Source organism: Rhincodon typus, chromosome 20, assembly GCF_021869965.1.
Source record: "Rhincodon typus isolate 14 chromosome 20, sRhiTyp1.1, whole genome shotgun sequence".
NCBI classification, from domain to species: Eukaryota; Metazoa; Chordata; class Chondrichthyes; order Orectolobiformes; family Rhincodontidae; genus Rhincodon; species Rhincodon typus.
In genome coordinates, this window is record NC_063351.1 from 41,088,897 (window position 1) to 41,113,730 (window position 24,834).

Consider the following 24,834-nt stretch of genomic DNA (forward strand, 5'->3'; position numbering starts at 1 on the left):
TGGCATTCCCTCAGTACCAGTACTAAAGTGTTAATGTACACTTTGGGTGCAAGTGTCTAGAATGGGACCTAAACCTACTACCTTCTGACTCTGAGGTAAGAGTAACAGTGTTAGGCTAAAGCTGACACTTATCAGTTGGTAAAAAGTGCTTGGATAATACCAAACTTAGGTTTGGCCATAGGTTTTGTTTTTGGAGGACCTGGCTGAGGGAAGTGAAGAGTTCCAACAATTCTGAGGGAGGGAGGAAAGGAGATCATAGTTTTGATATTCTCAGTCACTCTACAGTTTGAACTTTTGCCTCCTTTGGCACAGTTACTGAGGCAGATGTTAGCTGATCTGCAACTCAAGTATGCACAGGTCTGCCCTGGGATTTTGCTGCATTATCAACACCTTTTTTTGTGATGGGAGAATAAAACAATTGGTTTCATTGTCTGTGTTTGATCAGCATTAAATGGCAACAGATCAATTCAACTGAATTTGTGATTAAGAAATTGTTATGTTTACTAGCAGAACTTATGACAGATTATGGTCTTTCATGTTCCCACCCATCCTCCCAGAACTGAAATTCACTCCATCACACCAATTGTTGATGAAATTCACTGCTTTCACTTCATCAGATTCCTGTAGTAACCAGCCATTTAATTCTGATTCACTTTAGATACTTTGTAGTCAACCTGTTCAGAGATGTTATTGCACATCTCTGGACCTGACGGGACTTGAACCCAGCACTCCTGGTTCAGTGGTAAGGATACCACCCCTGTGCCACAGGAGTTGTCTATATCATGGCTAATGGATTTCAAGTTGACATTCAGCCTAAAGAAGTTTTAAACCTCCCCATAGTGAGTATGAAGACTCCATGTGAGGCTGTGAAGGAGTCTTAGTAACAGCTCACTGCTGGCACTTCACTTCTCAAAAAATTAATGGCTACAAAAATATAGCAAAAAATTGTATTGCTAAGAGTCCAGACAGAAGTATTTCTCGTAGTGTTGCTATATAAGCAGGAGAGTTGACAGATCTTGGTATTACAGTGGCATTACATTGTGAGATTATTAATTTATGGTCTAACTTGGAAATACCAAGTTTAGTTCTCATGGTTGCACTGTAAGTAACCATTGCCATGGTCATTAAACAGAGCCTCAGAATAGCAACACCATGAGTGAACCAACAACAACTTGCAGTTACGTATACATTGTAATGATGGAAGACATCTCAAGGCACTTCACAGATGTGTATTCAGATAAAAAATTGACATCAGCCTTAAAGGTGCTATGAAAGGGAGTCCAAAAACGATTGGCTAGTGAGGTAGTTAAAGACCGTTTCAAAGTGTTTAGACAGCTGAAAACATTAGTAACCAGAACTAAGGTGAAGTAAGTGTGGGATGCATAAAATTCTTGCATAGAATTCTGAGATATTGCAAGATTTACATCTATCAATGTAGCATTAGGTTTTATGTTTTAGAGGGATAGCATAGAAATGTAGGGAAGTTAAGCTAACACTATATTGAATTTGGTATAGTACTGTGTACAGTTCTGATCACCATTTGTGGAAAGAGTGTTGGCACGATCTACAAGGACAATACGAGAATTTTGTGTTTGTTCATATCAGGAAATGATTGAAATTTGCTTTCCTAACTGCCAACTGAACCTGAATGTTAACCTTAAGAGAATCCTGAACTAGGATTCCCAAGTTTCTTTGCGCTGAAGATTTCCAAAGCCTTTCTCCATTTAGAAAATAGTCTACTCTATTCTTCCAAACCAAAATGTATAACCTCACATTTTAGCATGTTTTCGATCTGCCACTTCTTTGCCCACTCTCCAAGCCTGTCCAAGTCCTTCTGCAACCTCCTCATATGCTCAGCACCACCTGTTCCTCCATCTATCTTTTGTCATCTGTAAACGTAGCAACATTGCCCGCAATTCCTATGTTATTGTTAATGTATAATGTGTATAGTTGAATAGAATTCCCATGAGTGAAATGATTGTTTCAACCTTGGTTGGGGGGGTGTGGTTTGTGGTGGAAGTAAATCTGTGACCATTTTAAATTTGTTGAAGCTGAAGGGGAGAGGACTTTAGTAAGATATTTGGCAATGCAGCAAATTGGGGGCTACCTTTCCTTTTCAGGAGGTGTGATATTGGCAGAAGAAAGTGAGGCCTGATATGATTCAGCCCAGTGTGCTGACAATTAGTAACGCTGTGTAATTATGCAGAGAACCTGATAAACTGTGAATTTGTACAGTTACAAAGAATAATTAGAAATATGCAGTGATTCCGAACAGTCACCCAGTGAGTAATTTAGTCTGAGTCAACAGGGATTTTGTAGACTTGTACAAAGTTGTCCTAAATAAACAGTGGCTCTGTATAGTTACATAATGTAACTTGTGCCTTGCTTAGAAACCAGGATCTTTGTGAGATTACATGATGTACAAAGTGTATCCCTTAATTTGCTTATTTTAAAAGCTGGTGACTTCAGGCACTAGCCCATGGTCCACAATTTCTGTCTTCATACAGTAAAATGTGCTATGCACCGATCAGGAAACTAAGCTAATAAACTGGGCCACAGACATCTCTGTCCAGATTTCAAAAGGAATGTTCTTTGATCAGAAATTGTATAGAAATGTGAACGTTTCAGTCCATTTCTTTTGAACTAAAGTAAGGTTTTAACATTGAAAAATAGTCTTTATCTGAGCTTTGAGGTGAGGGGATGAAATAGGGAGAGAGTGGCATGAACCTTTACGCTGAAAGGTTGGGGTTGGGGAGGGCTCAGTGTTGGTGGTCTGCAGGCCAATTTTAACATGGCAGGTTTTGTGTGAATAGAAACTAAAAGCTATTAGTGTGTACGTGAGTGTAATGGTCCCCCAGGGGCAGAGTGAAAGGAGCTAGGTGGTGGGAACACAGCAGGTAGTAGCTGGGAGTGGGGAGGGGTCCTTTTTCAGGTGATCTACAGCCTGTGTGGGATTATACAAACTGCTCCACCCCAGTATTGTGTTGTGTAATAAATGATTCTGGATTCCAGAGTCATACTGAAGAGAACAGTTAATTTCAATTTCTCCCCTCCCCATCCCCCACTACGCCCTTAACCATGAATCCAGTCACTCAATTAAGGTTAACTCATTCCTTATACTGAACCTGTGTGCTTGATCTGTGTTGACTTGTTTAATCTTGGTCTCCCTGTTGATTTGAGCTGTGAGACGTGTTGCTTATTTCAAAGTTCAGTGTTTTGTACTTTGTTTTTACAGTGTGCTATTGTCCCTCCCTCCCTCCCTCCTCTCATTCTCACATTCGCACTTTCTCACTCACTGTCTCTGTCTGGCGATCTGTCTCACTCTGGCATGGTCACTTTCTGTCTCGGGTCTGAGCCCTGGTTTTATGCTGAGTGGGTTGGACGCGTCTGTGCAATTGAAGATGTTCGGAAAGTGGGAAAAGCTATCTCTGCTTCTGATTGCTATCCACAGGCCTTTGCTGAAAATGTAATACCTGTGTGTTCACATGTGTGCGTCAGTGTCTTCACTTTCCAGAGCAGTACAGCATCTAATGACATCAAATGGTAAGTGGGGATAGGAGTAAAGTAGTGCAGAGGTCTCTCCACTCCTTTCACACAAGAACGAAAATATCCAGAAAGTGGAAAAAATATACTGTGTTTTGATCCGACATCACTTTTACTCTTTAAAAAGTGTTTGTGTTTTTCATTTCCAGTTCTGTCATGACGGGGACTGCTTGCTGTGGGCATGCCTCACCCATACGGATCTGGGATCTTCAGAGGTAAGAAGGGTCAGCATCATGAGTCACAGAGAATGCATGGGAATGTTAAACATAGAAACCTCTGGAACCATATTCTTTGCTTCAGAAATGGTAAAAACTTGCAGTTCTGCAGCAACTTTCACAACCTCAAGGTGTTGCAAAGCACTTCAAAACTAACTAATTGCTTTTGAAACCTAGCCATTGCTGTTATAGGAATTGTAGTAGTAGCCAAGTTGTGTACAGGAATGTCCAATACCCAGCAATGTGATCGTAGTAGACAATCTCTTTTTGTTTTTGGTGATTGCAGCACCCTTGAGCACTGTTCCAGAAGGCCATCCTGGATTTTCTGCTCAAGTGTCAGGAGTGGGATTTGAACCAGCCATCTTCCGACAGAGGCAAGATTTGCTACCTACTGAGCCAAAACTGCTATCCCCAGGAAAGACTGAGGGAGGTGAGGACAGCCACAGTTTTGAGAAGGAATGATGCATTGGTTTCAATAGAGAAAGGAAGAAGAATGCTCAGGGATTTTAGGAGAAAAAAATGGCTGTGAAAGCCTTGGGATCGCTGATGATAGCAGCATTCACTGCAGAGAAGAGCCAGGTGACAGAGATGAGAGAGCGTTGTCCTGTGACTATTTCAGCAGCTACCTGGAAGATGCAGAGGGCTTCTGACTGCTTGTATGAGGTAGGGCCACAATCTGAAGGTGGTAGCAAGCTGTCTGCTTGTGGAAGTGAGTAAAAACACAGTGTGGGGCAATGAAGTCAAAGTTTTCACTGCAGTGGATGGATAGCTCAGTGTAGCTGGGGAGCCTGAGACTGTCTGAATAACAAAGCTGTACTAATCAGGATTAGGAACACGGACAGACAGGGTTTGAGTTTATCTAGTGAGGAGGCAAGCATAGACAACAGAAGATTAGTCTTGTCTAGTAGTTTAATTTCTCTTTTAACTGGCGATTGCTCTTCATTTGACTGGCAGGCTGTGGAAGCGGTTTAATGTCAGACCCGCTGAGAAGGGCAAGAGGCAACAGATCTATTTGTAAGAGACAGGTGTCAAGTTTAGGTGTTTGCTGAAGCTGTCCAAAGACTCTGACAGAGAACTGTAGACTTTTTTTTTCTCTTTCTTTTTGTTGTTTCTCCTCTGTGTGCTTTTCCTCTTTTGCTGTCTGTCCATTATCCATAATTGTATTTCTCTCCCTCCCTCTCTGCTTCTCCCTAACTTGTCTCATTGTAGCATTTCTTGTTTCTGTCATTCTCTTATATCAAACTAGGTCCCAGTAATCGCTTGCAAGCACTCTCTTGTCTCTCTTTACTCTCCTTCTCTTTTAGTTATACTTCCATTCTATGCAACTCTGTTTCTCTGTTTCTTGTTGCTTTCACTTGCACTCTCCCTTTTGACTTTATTCCATTTCATGAAAACTTTGGGACAATTGATGAGTATGAAATAATTCCTTAGGAATTGGAGAGACAGAGGGAAAGCTGCTAAATACTGAAATTGGAAATACCCTCTAATTCATCTTATTCAGCTAGAAGTGAGTCAAAACAGGGTTGTTATTTAGATATAAACTTAAAGTAGGCTATGTGGCCTACTGTTCCATTCAGTAAAATCATGGCTGCTTGTCCACCTCACCTCCACTCTTCCACTCTATCCCATATCTTGTGTTTCACTTAGTGTCGAATCTTGCAGGTGTATTTTTGGCTAAGTCTGAGTTGCGGCCAGTTTTTCAGAGGAAGGCCTAGCGAGTTTTTTCGCCATATCTTAGAAAGCTCAATTTATTAAGTACCTACCCCATCCTATGGCATACCTCGTGTCCAATTACACCCCATCTTGCCACATGCTATTCCCAGAACAACTTGCTACTCAATGGATGTCTTAGAATGTAGTGGAATTTAAAAACCTGTTGTGCATTTGAACAAGCACTGTCAGTCTAAACAATACAGTGTGGAGCTGGAAGAAGACAGCAGGCCAGGCAGCATCAGAGGAGCAGGAAAGGGTCCCAACCCAAAATCTCAGCTTTCCTGCTCCTCTGTTGCTGCCTGGCCTGCTGTCTTCCTCCAGCTCCACACTGTATTGTCTCTGACTCCAGCATCTGCAGTTCTTGCTATCCCTGACTGTCAGTCCAAAGCTATCCTGCCTAGTTCCTAATGTTTTCCCAGAGATGGGGAAATCAGCATCTCACTATATGGACAGGAACTTGAAGGTCTTGCTGGACAAAATAGTGCAGAGGTGGGACAATATCGTCTCTCAGGACCAGCCACGACAGCAGACCATGACAGCCTGGTCCAAGTTTGCCACCTGGGTCAATGCAGACTCGGGCATCGGGAGGAATGTGTTTCAATGTAGGAAGAAGGTCAGTGACATTCTGCACTCTGCTAGCAATGTGCTGCCATCTTAATCTTCAGTCTGATACCTCATACCTGACTCCATCAGTGCTAGGACCGGCACTGTGTACAATATATATTAATGATTAATAAACTTGCAGATGACACAAAACTAGATGGGAAGGTGAACCATGAGGAGCATGCAGAGAGGTGTCAGCATGATTTAGACAAGCTGAGTGAGTGGGCAAATACTTGGCAGTTGCAATATGATGTGGATAAATGTAAGATTATCCAATTTGGAAGCAAAGCAGTGAGGCAGATTATTATCTGAATGGCTATAAATTGAGAGAGAGGAATCTGCAATGAGACTAGGGTGTCCTTGTCCACCAGTCAGTGAAAGTAAGCATGTAGTTAGAGCAGGCAGTAATGAAGGCAAATGGTACATTGGCCTTTATGGTGAAGATTCAGGGTTGTCTTGCTGCAATTATGCTGGGCCATAGTGAGACAACACCTGGAATATTCTGTGCAGTTTTGATCTCCTTATCGGAGGAAGAATGTTTTTTCTATACAGCAAATGCAGAACTGACATATGAGGTGAGGGGGTTTGAATTGGTTAGAATTATATTTGCAGACGTTCGGAAGAATGAGAGGGGATCTCACAGAAACATATAAATTTCTCTCAGGAGTACTCGGTGTAGGTGCAGGATGGATGTTCTTGATGGCACGGAGTCCAACACCAGGGGTCACAGTTGAAGGATACAGGGTAAGCCATTTTAGGACTGAGATGAGGAGAAATTTCTTCACCCAGTGGAATTCGCTGTAGAACCTACTGCCATAGAAAGCAGTTGAGGCCAGAACATGATATGATTTCAAGAAGGAATTGGATATAGCACTAGGGGCTAAAGGGATCAAGGGATCTGGGAGACAAGCAGGAATAGGCTATTGACTTACATGTTCAGCCATGAATCATAATGAATGGTGGAGTAGGCGCGAAGGGCCGAATGGCTCACTCCTGCTCCTATTTTCTGTGATTCTCTGTGGAAAGTGTCCAAATTCTGACCATCCCAAGTGACAGACTGACCATGTCCAATGCCCTGGACTATATTGGAGGTTGCCCTTGACTTGCTGTGACATGGACTACTAACTGAAAGCTATTCCCCTTTCAAGGGGAAGCAATGGTATTGTGGTATTGTTGCTGGATTGTTAATCCAGAGACCCAGGTAATGTTCTGGGGACCTGGGTTTGAATCCCACCACAGCAGATGGTGGAATTTGAATTCAGTAAGTATCTGGAATTAAGAGGCTAATGATGACCATAAATCCATTGCCAGTTGTCGGAAAAACCTATCTGGTTCACTAATGTCCTTTTAGGGAAGGAAACTGCCATCCTTGCCTGGTCTGGTCTACACGTGACTCCAGACTCTAAGCAATGTGGCTCGCTCATAACTATTCTCTGGGCAGTTAGGGATGGGCAATAAATGCCAGCCCAGCCAGCGACAGCCTCATCCCATTAATGATTCAAGAAAATAAAACTTGACTAAGGCCTGCAGACAAGCTTGCTTTCTTTACCTTGTGTTCAGTGCAAACTCTGAACACAGTGCATGACTCTTCTGGTTCAGTGGTAGTGTTCCTTTTCTCTCAGCCAGAAGGCTTGGCTTCACATATGCTCGAGAGGTGTGTCATTGCACATCTGAACTTCTGGACTTCTCTTCTGATTCTGGGACAAATCCTTCCTTAGCCCACTGCTCCGACTTAGTAAGATTCTGCCCCATCTTAGCCCAATGGAAACAGCCTCACAGCAACAAGCTGTCTAAGAATTTTATAAAGTTCATTAACTCGCCTTGCTGTCTTCTGAACAGCAGACAACTACTTTTTAATTAATTTTTCATTTATTCATTCGGTTTATCACATTGGTTGAATGTCTGTGAAAAATTCCAACAGGCATTTCCATCAGCAGTGGAGGTAATGTAATGTGAAAATACTTAGTTACAATCTACCTAGTGTTACTTACCATTATTAAAGTTGACTGTGTGTAGTTGCATAGGGTCCACACTGCATATAGGTCATACCCCAAACTTAAGCACTCCTGGGGAAACATAGTGATGAATAACTTGCATATAATCTACATCCCAATTTGATCAGGATAATTGATTATAGTGTCTGATCTAATCAGAGATGTGAAATTATTTTTGCATTTAGGTTAATGCCTGAGTGGAATTACAGACTGAATTCCAAACAAGAGGGTCAGTTAGTTTGTACACATAATAACAGATACCCAGAAGAAGTGAATTACAGGCTGGATCTAATAACGTAGAAATTATGGATACCCAAGTTACAGATTGTTACAATGCATGATTTGAGCAGTGAAGAAAATGTAAGAATCTGGAAGTTGATTTATCTTTTTCCCCGTGTTAGTGGGAACCAGATGGGCTAGTATAAAACAGATGTTTTGCTTTCATCCTTTTATCTTCTGAATGTATAATCATGTATGTTTTGTGAAAGTACAAAGCAACCCCGCTACAGGTTTACCTTTTTTGAGCCATTGTGATGGCATATGTATTGAGTATGTGTTTTCTTCCAAACATAGGGGTCACATTGGCCTTCCCTTTTTAAATCTCCCATTATCTGAATTTTTTTCTCTGCTTGTCGTGCAATTGAAGCTCGTGCCTAGGCTTGTGCTGCAGGTTCCCACAATTCAGGGCTGCTCATCAGGAAGGAAGAGTCCTTTGATGTAAGCTGATGACGTCAGCAGCAAGCAAGGAGCATGCAGAAACAATGCTGAAAGATGAGGACAGGGGTTTATCTTGCTCTGCAAAGATGGGAGTTCTCTGCAACCATCCTAAAGCCATGTAGAGATAATCCGCTTTGATTTCTCCTGCCTCTTTTCTCCTCTCCACCTTGTGGTGCTGAGGTTTTGCCCAAACCTAGTTCATCCACATCATCAAACGGCATATTAGCTATGTTCAAACCTACACAGTGAATGTTAACAGGCAGTAGAGGCAAACCCAATCGTGTAGACTTCTGATTAGTCTTTCAGATGGATGCATTCCACACATGCGCACATGCATACACCTGTGCTGTTTCTGACAATAGAATTGATGCTGGTTCAGCTGACTGAGATCACCTTCCTGGGATTCATATTCAGGAGTTTCAGCTCTGTTGGCTCGGACTCCCCGCTGAGTACAGCATTGAACTATGTGACCAGATAAGGAGATTTTTTTTTATGTAGTAATTGCTTTACACAGGTTGTTTGACCAAAAGTTTGAAATTGACAAACACACATCAGCCAGCATTAAGCTGTTTATATCGAACGTAACAAAAGCTTGGAAGTGAATTACAGGCTGAAATATAATTGAGGGGTTTGCCTGATTTACATACAGAACGACACATGCCCAGGAGTGAATTACACAGCTGGAATCCAATAGAAGGGTGACTACCTGAAAGTGAATTACAAACTGGAATCTTATTCAAGAGTTTGTACAGTGCGTGTAGGCAGATCTCTGGAGTGAGTTACAACCTGAAAGCTAATTGAGGCATTAGGGTGGTGTATAAATATATAAGAAATTATTGATACCTTGGAGTGGGTTACAGGGTGGAATTTAATCAAGAGGTTTGAATGATCTTCACATAGGATCATGGATACCCGGAGTGAACTGGACATAGTGGAGCATTGAGCTGGGAGGCCAGGGTGAGGGGTTGTTTTCCTTATTTTACCATGTCTGATATGAAGTTTAAACAGTAGCGTGTGGCATGATTGTGGTTCCTTGAAGTTCGACTGTCTCTGAGGTGGGATCGTTTGATGTGATTTTTGCCCTCATCTTTCGTGAGCAATTCTGTAAGATTTTCCTTCGCCAAACTGGAAGCTTGTCTTCCCTTTATCTTTTGAATCCTTTTGTAAGGATGAGATGAGAAACCACATCAAAGGAGGCATCCCGTTAAATGACCAAAAATATTCGGAAGTTTGCAAATCCTCCTGGCAAGAAACCAAAGTTCAGATGGTGCTGGGTGCAGTTGCTTTTGGTGTACTGACCACCCCCTCGCCCCCTTCTGCTATCTAGAACAGTTCAGTCAGAGCTGATAAGGTGACATTCTTCTCTGCCTGCTAGCTGTAATAGTTTAAAAGGGTAGATGCTCTAGGAAATGTCAATCTAATCACTGATTTGCAGTATGTAGCAGTACTCTGGGAGTTTCAACCTGTATCCAACGCTCTACCTTCTGAGTGTTTGGGACAATTTCAATGCAGCCCAACTCTGCACATAATGTGGACGTGCTGGTGTTGGACTGGAATGGACAAGGTCAGAAATCATACAACACCAAATTGTAGTCCAACAGGTTTATTTGAAATAGGAACAAACACAAAGTTGCTGGAAAAGCTCAGCAGGTCTGGCAGCATCTGAAGGAGAAAACAGAGTTAATGTTTCGGGTCCGGTGACCCTTCCTCAGGTTCTGAGGAAATAGGTTTGTTTTCAAATAAAACTGTTGGACTATAACCTGGTGTTGTGTGAATTCTGACTAACTCTGCACAGATAACTTATACTGCTGTCCTGGGAGTGTTTGGGGCCAGTCATACCCTGTATCTGCGTTTAAAAATCTGCTGCCCATGTCCCAACTCACCAATTCTCTCTCAGCACTAGAATTTCCTTCCTAAATATCTCCACGTGTCCATTTCCTTCTGATTCTTTCAGACCCTGCTTGAAACTTCCCTCTTTAATCAAGCTTTTGGTTACCTGGCCAAATGTCTCCTTAAATATTTTGGTGCCAAATTTGTTTTGATAATTCTGTTGTTATAAGTGCCATATAAGTATAAGCTGTTCTTGATAAATGGAACCCATGTTTCATTAAGAAGGTTTGTTCTCTAACCCTAATCCAGTTACTCCTGAATTGGAAAAACTTGTTGCCGTAGCAAAAATATTTTATTCTGCACAACTAAGCAATTGAAATTAGACTATAAAGTATTAAATTTGAACAGTTTGTTAAACGGGGTTTGTAAAAGTATGATGTTATGTTAATTACACAAATAGGGCATAAATGTTACGTCATTGTTTGAGTCCTAAAGAAAATGAGTAGACTGATGAGTTTCTAGTGGGCTGAAGGCCGAGTCCCATCGTGGCTCATGCTAAACACTGGGATAAAAACAGGAAATGTTGACAATAATCTAGGTCAGGCAGCATCTGTGGAGAGGAAAACAAAATTAATGTTGCAGATCAGTAGCCTTTGACCAGGAAAAACACAGGGATTATTTTGGGATGTGTATTTAGACAGTATACAGATGAGTATTTATGACATAGTGAAAGAGGAAATGACTTGCATTTCTACAACACCTTTCATAATGTGAGGTTGTCCAAAAGTGCTTTACAGCTTGTGAATTATTTGTTGATGTCACTGTCATTATACAAGAAATGTGACTGCTAACATGTACACAGCAAGACCTCACAAATTGCAATGCAGATAATCCCTTTAAGTGATGTTGGTTGAGGAATTAATATCAGCCCCAGGGCCCTGGCAAGAACTCCCCTGTTCTTCAGTTGTGAGATTGTTTACATCCACCTGAGACAGCAGATAATAGAAGACTGATTTGGGTAAAGGGTTCATTTTCAAGATGGCGACCAGTAACTCGTGGAGCGCTGCAGGGATCAGTGCTGGGGCCACTGTCATTTACAATATAATATTAAAGGCTTGGATGAGGAAAGTGAATGTACTATAACCAAGTTTACGGATGACACAAAAATGAATGGGAAGGCAAGTGGTGAGGATGACTCCGAGACAGCAGAAGGATATGGACAGTTTAAGGGAGTGGGCATAAACCATGGCAGATTTAGAATTTCTTTCAGATTTATTTATTGTCACATATATCTGGAAAGATAGTGAAAAGTTTTTTTGTCACCACAATGTGGCACCATTTTGAGTTACAAAAGGAATAAAAAGAAATTACGTAAATAGAGTTCTTGAGGTTGGTTGGCTCGCCGAGCTGGTTTGTTGTTCCGCAGACGTTTCGTTACCATGCTTGGTAACATCCTCAATAGCATGCTTCATGGAGTGCCACGTACTCTTGTTGTTAGTTTCCTTTCTGTTTGTCGGACAAACTGGCTAGAAAAAGACACGACCAATACTCACTCATCTCAATCCACATGGACAGGGAGAACCACGACTTCGACTGGGACAACACCAAGATCGTGGGACAGGCTAGGCAGAGACAAGCATGAGAATTCCTGGAAGCATGGCACTCCACGAAGCATGCTATTAATAAACACATTGAACTCGACCCCATATACATTCCACTATGGAGGAAACCCAGAAGTGAGGCAATCCATCGCAATGGACCCCAGAGTTTAAAAACCAGGCGGGAAAACATACCGACGCTTCATCAGAGGCTGCACTGAGGATGTTACCAAGCACGGTAACGAAACGTCTGCGGAACAACAAACCAGCTCGGCAAGCCAACCAACCTCAACATCCACAACCCGAGCTACAGATGTACTCCAAAACCTTATAAATAGAGTTCATCTTCTGTACATGGGTCCTCAAAAACAGCTCCAGGGCTTCTGCAAGGTGTCCCAGGCCTCAACGACTAAGTGTCTACGCTTCAGGCCAGGAGTCACTGCTCCGGGCACTGCTAAGGGTTCCCAATCCAGGCACTGTCACTGCCACACTGACAACCTGCTGAATCCACACTTTGGGCCTACTGCAGCCAGAAGATTTGGTGTCTCTTGAGGTTTTCTGAGAAAGGACAAGTGAATTATATGCACGTAGCTACAAAGCATTATTGGCTGGATGATAGGAAAGGTGCAAACCAGCTCTGAGACAGTCAAAACCATGTACTATTTCTCTCTAAAATAGTCATCGGTTGCCTGGTTGCCTGGTTGCCTGGTTGCATTCCTGGGAGATGGAATTTCATGTGGGATAATGTGAGCTTATGCAATTTGGCAAGAAGAATAGAGGAACTGAATATTATTTAAAAGGAGAAAGACTGAAGAAAGCTACTGCATAGAGGGACTCATGCATAAATCACAAAAAGCCAGCATTCAAATTTAGCGGTTAATATGGAAGCCAAATGGAATGTTGGCCTTTATTTCAAAGGGGGCAGCATATAAAAAGAGAGGTCTTGCTAAAACTATACAAGGCACGAATCAGATCACAGCTAGAATATTGTGAAAGTTTTGGGCCCCTATATAAGGAATGATATAATGGCACTGGAGGCAGCCCAGAGAAGGTACAATAGGCTGATCCCAGATATGGAGGGGACTGTCTTATAAGGAAACGTTGAGTAGATTGGACCTGAACTCATTGGAGCTTAGAAGAATGAGAGAGAGCCTTATTGAAATATACAAGGTTTTTAGCAGACTTGACAATGTAGATATGGAAGGGTTGTTTCCCTTTGTGGGAAAATCTAAGACCAGAGGACATAATCTCAGAGTAAGGGATTGCTCTGTTGGGACAGAGATGAGGTGGAATTTCTTCTCTGAGATAGTGAATCTGTGAGTTCTTTACCACAGAGGGCTGTAGTGGCTGGTTTGTTAAGTATATTCAAGGTTGGTATAAACAGATTTTTAATTGGCAAGAGAATCCAGGGTTATGGGAGAAAATGTAGGAAAGTGGAGTTGCGGATTATCAGATCAGTCATGAACTCATTGAATGGCAGAGCAGACTGCCTATTTCTGCTCCAACATCTAATCTGCATGGCCGTGTCTCCAGCAAAAGCTGATGAGAGTTAGAGTATTTTATTTTGGTCAAAAGATAAGTGTGGGATATACCAGTAGTGTCTGTAAAGTGTGTGAGAATGTAGGTGATTTGTGCAACTCCAGCTTCAAAAGCCAGCTGGGTCCTGAATGGACAAGGTGTGTGTTTGTTTAAACTTTTTCTTTGATGTATCAAAGTTCTTTGAAGCATTTTTGTTCTATTTTTGGAACTGTTGATTTGTTCACACTAAGTGAAAAATAATGAGAAATGTCTTTGTTTTGCATCCTAGACTGTGTTTCTACCTTTTTCTTTATTTTGTAATTTTGCGGTTAATTTTCTTCTCTAGCCATCTCTCCACTAAGGTGAATACCTTGTCGGGTATTATAATAGTGTGGATCATGATCCATCAGAAATTCTGACTAAGGGTGATTTAAGACACATCATTCTTTCTATGTAAAAATGAATTTCTCTTACCCCAAAAGTAGGGGTTGACTAACAATTTCAAGATTGAGAATGATAGACTTATTTGGTGAGGAATATGAAACCAAATTGATCTACAAATTAGTCACAATATAGTTAAAAGGCAGAACAAAAAAGAAAGAGATCTTGAATTTATTTAAGGTCTTTATAATGTCCCAAGTGCATTACGGATGATGAATGACTTGTGAAATATAGTCAAGGTATAATATAGAAAATGCAACAGCCAATTTATGCATAGCAAAGAAACAGCAAGGTGAAAATGACCAGATTATCTCTCTCGCGGTATTATTTGGTGGATAAACCTTGACCCAGGACAACGAGTGAAAAACACAACGGGTTAAGTGATTATTACCTATTACTGAGCCCTCCAACCTGACTGCATTAATGAGTAAAAAGGACAGGTTCCTGTCACTGGCAGTGAGTATATGCTTGGAGCTTGTATGGACCTTGCATTCTCTTTTAACATTTAGCTGCTAGTCCTTGCCTGCCACGTAGCTCATCTTATGCCGAGTTAGTTCACTCAACAACATGCTCCTGTTGTCATGCATGTAGCACATAATCTGAGTTTTTAGACCTTCCGTTTTTGATTTTTCCACTTTTTCTCTCTCGCGTGTACACTCTCTCTCATTCGCTCCGCTCCTTCTCTTGCCCATGCCATGTCTCTCACTCTGACACCTCTCATACTCTTGCTGTCCCTACACGTGCTCCCAGCCAATTCTTTGGGATTCTTGTGGGAAAAGAAGGTCTCAAATATTTTGGGACTGGAGCCTTCAATAGGATGCTGCATTAATTTCCTATATTGTCATACACATCTGTCTGTCACTGATTCTCTTTCTGTCTTCATCTGTGTCTCTCTCTTTTCTCCACTTGCCCCCACCAACAACTGCTGTTTAGCGACAAAAAAACTGCAGATGCTGGAATCCAATGTTGACAAACAGGAGGCTGGAAAAACACAGCAGACCAGGCAGCATCTGGACGAAAAGAGCAGTCAACCCTTCTTGCGGAGGGTAATCCCTGAAACGTTGACTGCTCCTTTCCTCCAGATGCTGCCTGGCTTGCTGTGTTCTTCCAGCATCCTGTTTGCGTACCAACTGCTGTTTGTCTGCTTCTCTCATTCCTTTTGTGTTCTAGATTTACTCTCTTTCCCATGTTTTCTGACTCTCTCATCCCACTTTTTCTGTGATTCTTTCTCTTCATGCCCTCCTGGTACTCTCTGTTACTTAAATTGTTCCTTTTTTAGATTCATAAATGATCCCTGTCCCTTTAAGAAGCTTGCTGCTAAAACTGGTTAGAATTGCCACAGTAATGTGACCAGAGCTGTGTTGCTATGCAGCCAAGTATGAAAGGCAGGCAGCAATGAAAAGACTACCCACTGCCTTATTCCACCTTTAGCATGTCTCAGCTTCCACCAGCCCTGCTGCATTGTGTGTTCATGAAGAGGTGGTGAGGGGGGTGGGGGAAGGAGTAAGCTGGAGGGTCTCTCACTAGTGGGGATGGGGAGTCGGGGGAGGCGGCTTCAGCTTTGGCGGTGGGTGGCCTGATGGAAGGCAGGCTGTATTGTCCTTTGGCACATTACAGCCACTGGTAGAAACAGATGGTCAACAAGGAAAGGGTACAGTGCCATCTCTGTTTGTTTTTGCGAGCGTGAAAGGGGTTGCGGGTCGCTGTCTTTGCTCTGTGCCTGCCCCAGTTGCAGGGGGTGGCTGTTTCTCATAGCTTTGTGACATGACCGTTTACACACACAAACTTAACCTTTACAAGAGGGGTTAAAATAAAAGAGAGAAAAGAAACAGCAGTGCCCAGCGACTCTGCGGAGGGGAGAAGTGGAATCTGGGACTTGTAAAGAAAAGTATTGCTTCTTGCTGAATGTGAAGGCTGTTCAGCTAAAAGGAATCCTGATACGCTACAGGCGAGTCCAGTCAAGTGAATATTTCTCTAAATGAAAAGGGATTGAAATTTCCCATCCCCCATAAGTTTTCCCTCTAACTTTCTTGTGCTTCGACCTGTTAATTGAAGAAATTTAGTTTGAAGCTTTATTTTAAACTATAACAAATCCTTTGAAAAGTATTTTTTTTTCCACCGTCTTCTTTCCAATTTTCTCCCTTTTCTTATCTGAAGATGCTAACTTTCTCAGGGGTACAAATTACTTGGCACTGCCTGATGCTTCCTCTCAGTGCTTATATTGCAGGTGAGTCTAGATGTGTGTCTGTAAATCATTTAACAATGGGGCAGCTTCACAGCTGAGCCTGGTTCTTAACCTCACCCAACATCCATAAACATAAACACAAACACACGCTTTCTCCTGAACCCATTCATGTACATTACTGGCTATTGATCAGGAGAGGAAACACTTGATAATTACATTTTCTTCCCTCTTCCCCCTCTCTCTCTCGCTCTAGTTTGTCTTCCCCAGTTCTCCCATGTGTTAACTCAAGTTACTAATACCAATTGTAAAGCAGTAGTTCCTTGGCCAAATTGGCCCTGTCAAGTGATCCAAGCTGGGACCTTAATTTTAAACTGTTTGTTTCTATAAATACTCTCTGCTGCTTTGCTTTACCATCTTTACAAATCTGAGTGCATTGTCACCCTGTTTTCTGACTGTCATAATTTTCTACATTAGCAGATTAGCAGCAAACATAGGGCATGAAGTTGACCTTTTAATCAGAAGTTAAATTGCTTCCTAATACATAATATAGGCCACAACAAAACAGTCCGACAGCTTTTCAAATACACGGTACAAAGAGAACTATAATTAGAGGACAGTTTCAAATTCCTCAGTCTGGATCTGCCACCTTTTGGTTTCATGTAATTAAGAACAGGAGAAAGCAATTCAATGTACCTGTTCTACGATTGAATCAAGTGACTGATCATTATCTTGGCTTAACTAGCCTTGCCTCCATGTTCCTTCAAACCTTTACCAAATGGAGATCTAGTGATTTTCAGCGTTGAAAACTCCAACTGACCCCAAGAATCCACAATTGTTTGAGGGAACATTTTCCAGCTGACAGATTCAGAAAGCAGTTAGCCACATTTTCATTTGGAGTAGTTAATAAAGGTGTGAGCAAGATTGAATACAATTCAGAGAACGTTGTGCCTAGCACAGTGCCCTGTGGGTCTCTTACTTTCCCATAAACCTACATTGCCGATGCCACTTGGATACTCATGGGATTAGGATCGGCTTTTACCCAGAATAATGGATAGGGGCCAATCACAGATTTTCTGGTGTACAGATATTGATACTGTTACTCTCCATAACTATCTTTTGGAAGACTGGAACAGGAGGAGGTCATTGATCACCTTGAGCCTGGCCACCATTTGGAGATTATGACTAACCTGTATTTTAAATTCTTCCAAACACCTTGAATCCATATCCCTTCATATCCTTTTCTAGCAAAACTCTATTGGTCTCCGAAAGAAAATGATTAATTATGCTAGAATCTGCTACTTTTTGTCGAAGAGGATTCTACATGTCTGCCACTGATTGAATATTCCTAACTTCTCTCCTAAGTGACTTAGCTCTGATTTTAACCTTTTTAAACGTGTGAGCCACTTAACTCCTTGATGGAAACTCCCCACCTGTAATATAAAGGCTACCAAATTGAATTCTGAAGAATTCAGTGTTCCTCTTTCCCTATTCCTCCCTATCTCTCTAAGCATGTGCACTTGGAGGTGCCAAACCTCTTTCTGTCACACATCTGATTTACTTTGTATGTTTTAATCACTAATATTTATTCCGATCATACATCAGAGCATTTATACAGTGCTTTGCAAGGAATAAAATTACCTTCAAGGCTCTCACTGGAGCATAATTAGGCAAAAATTGACATCCTACCAAAGAAGGAGTACAAAGAGACTTTGTCAAAAAGATAGGTTTTAAGAAGTGTCTTGAAGGAGGAGAGAGATGTTAAGAGGTTTGATGTTTAAATTTCACAACTCGGCAACTGAAGCTGTTATTGCTACTCGTGGAGCAAATAAAATTGAACAAGGGGCTAGAATTGGAAGAGTGCAGAGATTGGAGGGTTGTAAGTCCAAACGAGGTTTTGGAGCTTAGGAGGGGCAACAGCATATGAATTGTAAAGTCACAGTGTGGCCAGATCAGGAGCTATTGTTAATTGATGAGTACTCGGAGTAGTTGATGAACAAGACTTGTGTTCTGTTAGGATATAAGAAGCAGAGCTTCGGATGAGTTTAAGTTTATGAAAGCTGGAAGATTGTGTCTGGCACATATAAAGCTGATATAAGAGCATTTTATTGCCACATGATGTACTGTTCTCTCAGAAAGTGAGCATAATATTCTAGGAATCCTAAAAGAAGTGAAACTATTGTTGTATCTTGGTTATTTGTAATGCAACTATTCTGTCTCCTCCTCAACAAAACTCCAAGGCTATCATCTGTTTTTAGAATATTCTTCATTATTTTTTATTGCTCCCAGTTCTACACCTCCTGATTTTATTCTCTCCTCGCCCCAGCTCCCTGCTTTCTGCTGGGCCCAAGTGATCCTCCTTAACCTGTGCTATTTCACTCAAGCAACCATTCTGTGTCAGAGTGAAGAGTAATGTTTAGCCACCGAGAGCCATGAATGATTGTGATCTTAACTTCACCTGTGACAGATTGATTGATTATTTATCATATTAAAGCAAAAAATGCTAGAAAATCTCAGCAGGTCTGGCAGCATCTGCAGAGAGAAACAGTTGACATATCCAGTCCACTAAGGTTCTGCTTCAGAACTGATTTTTATCAGTTACATTCCCCTGCCTTATCACAGTTCAGGAATTCTAAGCCTGATTGTAATAACCCAATATGCCTCACAACTGAGATTAAATAAATGAAGGATAGCTTTTAACATAGTGCCTTTCAAGACCAAAGTATTTGCCTGATGAAGCACTTCTGAATCTGCAGTCACTGTTACATTGCAGCCATTGAGCAGACAAGATCCCATTAACAGCAGTGTGTTAATGAACAGATTATCTGTTTTGGCGGTTTTAATTGAGGAATAAATGTTATCCAGCACACCAGGGACAACACCTTTTCTCTTTTTCAAAATAGTGACCATGGGATTTAAATGTACTTCAGAGGGGATTCTGGTTCATCGCCTAGACCGAAAAACAACTCCATGAAACTGTACCCCAGCAAGAATTTAAGAAACTAAGAGGGAGATGAGGACTGAAAGACACTGTTTTAAGACAAAGTTTTCCTGAATGATCAGGAATCCACATGGGCTTCAATAAGAGTTTCAGAAAATTTGCATATGAAGTAATATTAATTCTCAGTTAAAGGGGAAAAAAGAGCTTTCATTAAATAGTGTCTTTGCAATAAGTAGTGTTTAACATCATTCTAGGAACTTGTGCATGATCAGCGCTGTCTGGATGAAAGGGTTAAGTGATGTGCCTGTAAGATCTCTTTGTTCTCTGCTTGGTGGACAAATGAATTTTCCCACTCCGGAATGGGAAGCCCCCCCCCACCAGTTCCCACACTTGCATTTTTTTTAAGCATACTTTTTGCAAAACCACTGGAGTGGTACTGAGTGTTTTTTTTGCCCATACTCCTCAGGAACTCTTGACAGCAGAACAGGCAACCTGTGTAAAGAAGCTGTGCTCACTCATCCTCTACGGTAAACTCACCAGTTAGCTTTGAGGTGGACTCTTCCCCTTTGCTTTCATGTTTCTTTACGAGGAGCTTGGCTACTTTATTTAATTCTCATCGCCAAGCCCAGAACCCCTCCTACCAACCCAGTGTGTACAGGCCAACTTCTGGCATTCATGTATTGAAGTTCTTTTTATTCCCTACGGGACTAGAAACAGTTTTCGCATTATAAAAAAAATTCTGATCTCCCCCACTTGTTTTCTCCTGGGTTTCACAGGCACTAGATTCTCTCCTTGAGCCAGAACAAGACTGTCAGTGGGATATTTGACCATGGAATGCATCACAAAGCAAACCTGATACTGTTCTCACCCACTGCTCACGTATCTTTTGCTGACTAGTAAAAGCACAAGACCGACTTTTGCTGAGTAGTAATTCGACAGGAATCCTGACTGACTGACTGACTGATTAATTTCCCCTCTTGTCTCCGACCTCGACGTGCTAATACCAATGGCAGCTCCTCATAATGGTACCTTGGCTGGGAATAGTGAACTGAGCACAGATCACCAATCAAAGCTGCACCAGCCTCTCTCTTTAGTTCAGCCAGTCAATCATTGTCCCATATTCAATTGTTGGGGTAGCTCATTAAAAATAGTCAGTATCCATTCTGTTCATTTGAGACACTGTGAAGCTAATTTGAGAGAAGCAAGGAACAATTACCAACATATGAACTAGGAGCAAGAGTAGATCACTTGGCTACTCGAGCCTTTTCTGTCGTGATGCAAGGGAATATGAGAATTGGAGAGGAGGCAGCATCGTGATATGGCATGAGGAAAGCGAAATACTCAAAGGGGAGAAAATGGGACCCTTGGGGAGAGATATTGAGGAGAAACATAATGGGAATTATAGATAAAACGAGTGAGCATAAGATTTTAGGGTAGTCTTTGGGCTAGAGGAACATAATGGAGAGAAATTCAGAGCGGTGGGGGCACAGTTTTGATATAGAGGTGGGATGTGAGATTTTTGGGAGTGTAACTGAGAAGAAATCTGTCATAATCATGGGGGGAGATGAGTTAGGTGAAGAATAGTTGAGTGATGCTGGAGGGATAGGCAGTGAGTAGTTAGCGGAGTGGTGAGGCATCCAGATTTATGATGGTTCTAATTAAGCATAATTCTTAAATCCATAACCAGAATCTACAAGCACACAGATGTAAATGCACACAGGGAAAAGGTTATGGAAAAGTAGCAGTCTGGAAAAGAAGAAAAGATCAAGTCACTTGCAAATTGTGAGCCTTTTGGGCTTATTCAACACAGCAACATGAATTTCACAAGTCAGTGAACGTGGAGGATGGGTGACAGTCAGCTGCCATTACAATGGCTAACACTTGAGTGAGAAAGTGTTCAGGGTGTGGTGTAAACCTTGCTAAAGTGGCCATGTGTTGTGTTGAGAGTAGCAGGTTTTGGAGCAGTAAATGAACTATTAACTGATCAGATTATACATCTCATCTTCTGTAGCCTTAGATGTGGGCCTGAGAAAGGATTGTGTTGGATAACCCTTCAAAGCTTCGCTAACAATAAGAGCATTCCATCGAGGATTGTGTTAACCACTTGTTTTAACCAAATCTTTCTGTCTTTTATTGATATTTCCATTGACTAAAAAAGTTTCAACTTACTGCACACTAAATTTCAGTGCCAATATTTTTAAATGGATACTTTAATTTGTTTCTGTATATTCTCTTCCTGCTATCTCTTCTGACTGTTTTCCCTCAAATTCTGCTTACAGCACCTGCATCAAATAGCATGCTTTATATTTTGAGAGGAGGATGCCAGCACAAGGGAGTTGGAACTAAAAGTAGCAGTTTCTAGGAATTACAGTGAGAGGGTCGGTGCTGGGCCATGTCAATGGAAGGGAGTCCCTTTAGAGGCAGACATTATCCCAGGAAGATAAATTTTCAAACGTTCTTGGATGTTTTTACTCAGACAGTAGGTGCCATCCAGCTCCTCCCTTTGTGGCTAGTCTTTACCTGCAAATGTGGCAGCTTTTGATATGTGATCATCAACAACTTGGCATAGCCCAGAGGTTGCATATGGAAGTTATCCTGGTACCTTTGATACTCACTACCATGCCACAACGTGAACTGATCTGAACTGCTAATAATTACAATGAGGGTCTTCTAACCTACTGCCTTCTGTGACTATAGAATCATTGCAGATTAGATGCAGACCATTTGGCCCATCAAGTCTACACTGACCCTCCAAAGAGCATTCCACTTAAACCCACCACCCTACCCTGTCCCTGCATTTCCCATGGCTAACCCACTTGGCCTGCATATCCCTGGACACTATAGGCAATTTATCACAGCCAATCCAATTAACCTGCAAATCTTTGGACTGTGGGAGGAAACCAGAGCACCCGAAGGAAGACCAAGCAGACACGGGGAGAATGTGCAAACTCCACACAGACTGTCGTCCGACTCTGGAATCAAACCCATGTCCCTGGTGCTTTGAGGCAGCAGTGCTAACCACTGAGCCACCGTGCCACCCCAATCAATTTGTAGTCCCTAATGTAATGTGTTGTTACCTGTTTCATAAGTGATGCACCGGGTTTTATCCCGTAGTTTTCTGTCTTTCATCTTTACTGAGTACAAAACAATTACTAAAAGAAGTTCTGAAAGCCAATAAATGAATGTGAAGCCCTGGGCTGTTGTACAAATGTTCATACAATAGGCTGAATTGACTGCACACAGCTCAAATACTGATTGTCTCATGTACTGTTCGATTAAAGTAATTTATGTAGTAACAGTGGCCTGGAACACTTTCTAGTTCCTGCACTGCCTAAACTGTTTGAAGGAGAGAGTGTCACATTGTGTTTCAACACATTTATCTCAGTTGGTCCATGGTGCTGTTTATCCTCTGCAAAAGCTTCCACCCTACTTCATCAACATATCTTTCTATTTATTTCTCCCTTGTGTAGTTGTTTCATTCCCCCATCTATGCTATTTGTCTTAACCATTCCCTGTGATAGAGTTGATTTTCTCACTATTCTCTTTGTAAATTCCTCCTGCATTCCCTTAAGGCTTATTACTGATGATTTTATGTTGAAATATCCCAAGAAAGAGACAGCCTCAATATCTAGTTCATGCTGGTTTAGTTAACCAAAGTAATGGTTGAGAGCCACAACTAGCCTCTGAATCACTAGCCAGAGGAAATGGGGAAAATAAATTAGCCAGGATTCTGATTCTGATCCCGCTGTAACCATTCCTGCTGGAATGTGTAAATGTCACAGAAAATGGTTGTGGGCTTGGCTGGTATTTGGCACCTGTTCACACTTTCTTCATAAGATAAGCCCTTTATCCCAGGATTTAGTCAAGTGGACCTTCTCTGAACTGCTTCAAACACGATATATCATTTTTCTAATGAGGCCAAAACTGTTCACCATACTCCAGACGTGGTTTTAACAAGACTCTGTACAGCTGCAGTAAAACATCCCTGTTTTTATATTCCATTCCTCATGCAGTAAACAACATTCCATTTGCCTTCCTAATCAGTTGCTTTACCTGCATATTAACATTTTGCGATTCATGTACCAGAACACCCAAATCCCTCTGTGCCACCAAGTTCTGCAGCCATTTAAATAATAATCTGCTTTTCCCTTCCCTTGCAAAAGTTGATGAATTCCCATTTTCTCAAATTCTACTCCTCCTACCAAATGTTTGGCCACTTATTTAACATGTCTATTCTACCATCTCCCAATAACTTAACTTTCCTACCTATCTCGTACTCCTATGCACAGTTAAAAGCCTCAGTTTGATTCAGCTTCTGTTTTGCAGATTTTTAGAGAATCACTTCCTCGTACCGTCAGATAGAAAGACACAGGCTTGTTTTGAAAGGTGTGTGTGTGTGGCATAAAGTATGTGCAACATTGTTTCTGAGGACAAAAAGTAACTTTGCCAAAATAAAGAGCCCCGCTTGCAGTGAGAGTGTTTTGTTGAAATTGTTAAGGTGTCAAATTCCCTCGGACTTTCTCTCTCACATCTTTTTTTTAGAAAAAGCAAACACCATTGAACTGATTGGATGCACTCAACTTTCATCTGGGATTTTTCATATCCTTGCAGCTGGTTTGACCAGGACAACATGAGGGCACCTTATAACAAGGGCTGTATGAAGCACCTGGCTGGCCCAGTGTCTCTTCACTCGGTCTCCAGCCAGCCCTGATCATGCTTTAACTCAAGCTCATTGGTGTTTTGGGAAAACATTTGATGGCTTGTTCTGATTGCGAGATCATCCTGGGTGCTATCGTCAGTGTATGCCGGGCTGACTTTCATGTGGTGGGACCACAGTGTAATATGCTGCCATGTCATGTAATGGAATTCAGAAGGTTTCTAAATGTACAGTGAACAGAAGCATGAAATCAGTAACACTGTTGTACATAGCAGCATTATACTGAGTAATGCAGGTGTGGCATTATATTCAGCTGGTTTGTTTGTGATGCACAGTGATGCCAACAACCTGGGTTCAGTCCCCACATTGGCTGAGGTTACCATGAGGATCCCAAATTCTCAACCTTGCCTCCTCACCTGAGGTGTGGTGATCCTCCGTTTAGACTCACCGTCGGTCATCTCTTTCTCTAACGAAAGAACAGCCCTTTTGGTCTTTTGAGACTATGGTTGCATTAACTTCCGTCACAGGTATTATATAATCTATACAGGAGCATTGTATCACAAACATATTGTATAATATATATAGAAATATAAATAGTTTTATGGAAGAGTAAAGTTTTAATCTTAGTTTGACGAAAATATTTTGTTGTTAAACTAAAATTTGTTCTGAGTGTCAAAGTGAGAATTCCCACTCCAAACATGTTCCATTGTTTCCGAGTATAATCCAATTTTTTTAGCAGTCCCTTGGGATTAAGGATAATTTACATCATTCGGTGGGTTCTGACATGATTGATAAGTCCAGTGCACAATCCAGCTATTTTAACAAGTGTTGATGGGTTCCTTGAGCTAAAGCCAATACTCATAACTAAGAATGCAAATGTTC

At 41.5% G+C, this 24,834-nt stretch overlaps 1 protein-coding gene across 2 annotated transcripts in view; it reads left to right on the plus strand.

The window, feature by feature from the left end:
- fbxw4 (F-box and WD repeat domain containing 4) overlaps positions 1–24,834 on the plus strand; it is a 142,672-nt gene that overhangs the window by 89,950 nt on the left and 27,888 nt on the right. For both annotated transcript variants that reach the window (XM_020516122.2, XM_020516123.2), the window contains exon 6: positions 3,693–3,758. In XM_020516122.2, the coding sequence (XP_020371711.1) occupies positions 3,693–3,758 (66 nt within the window). The remainder of the gene's footprint in view (positions 1–3,692; positions 3,759–24,834) is intronic.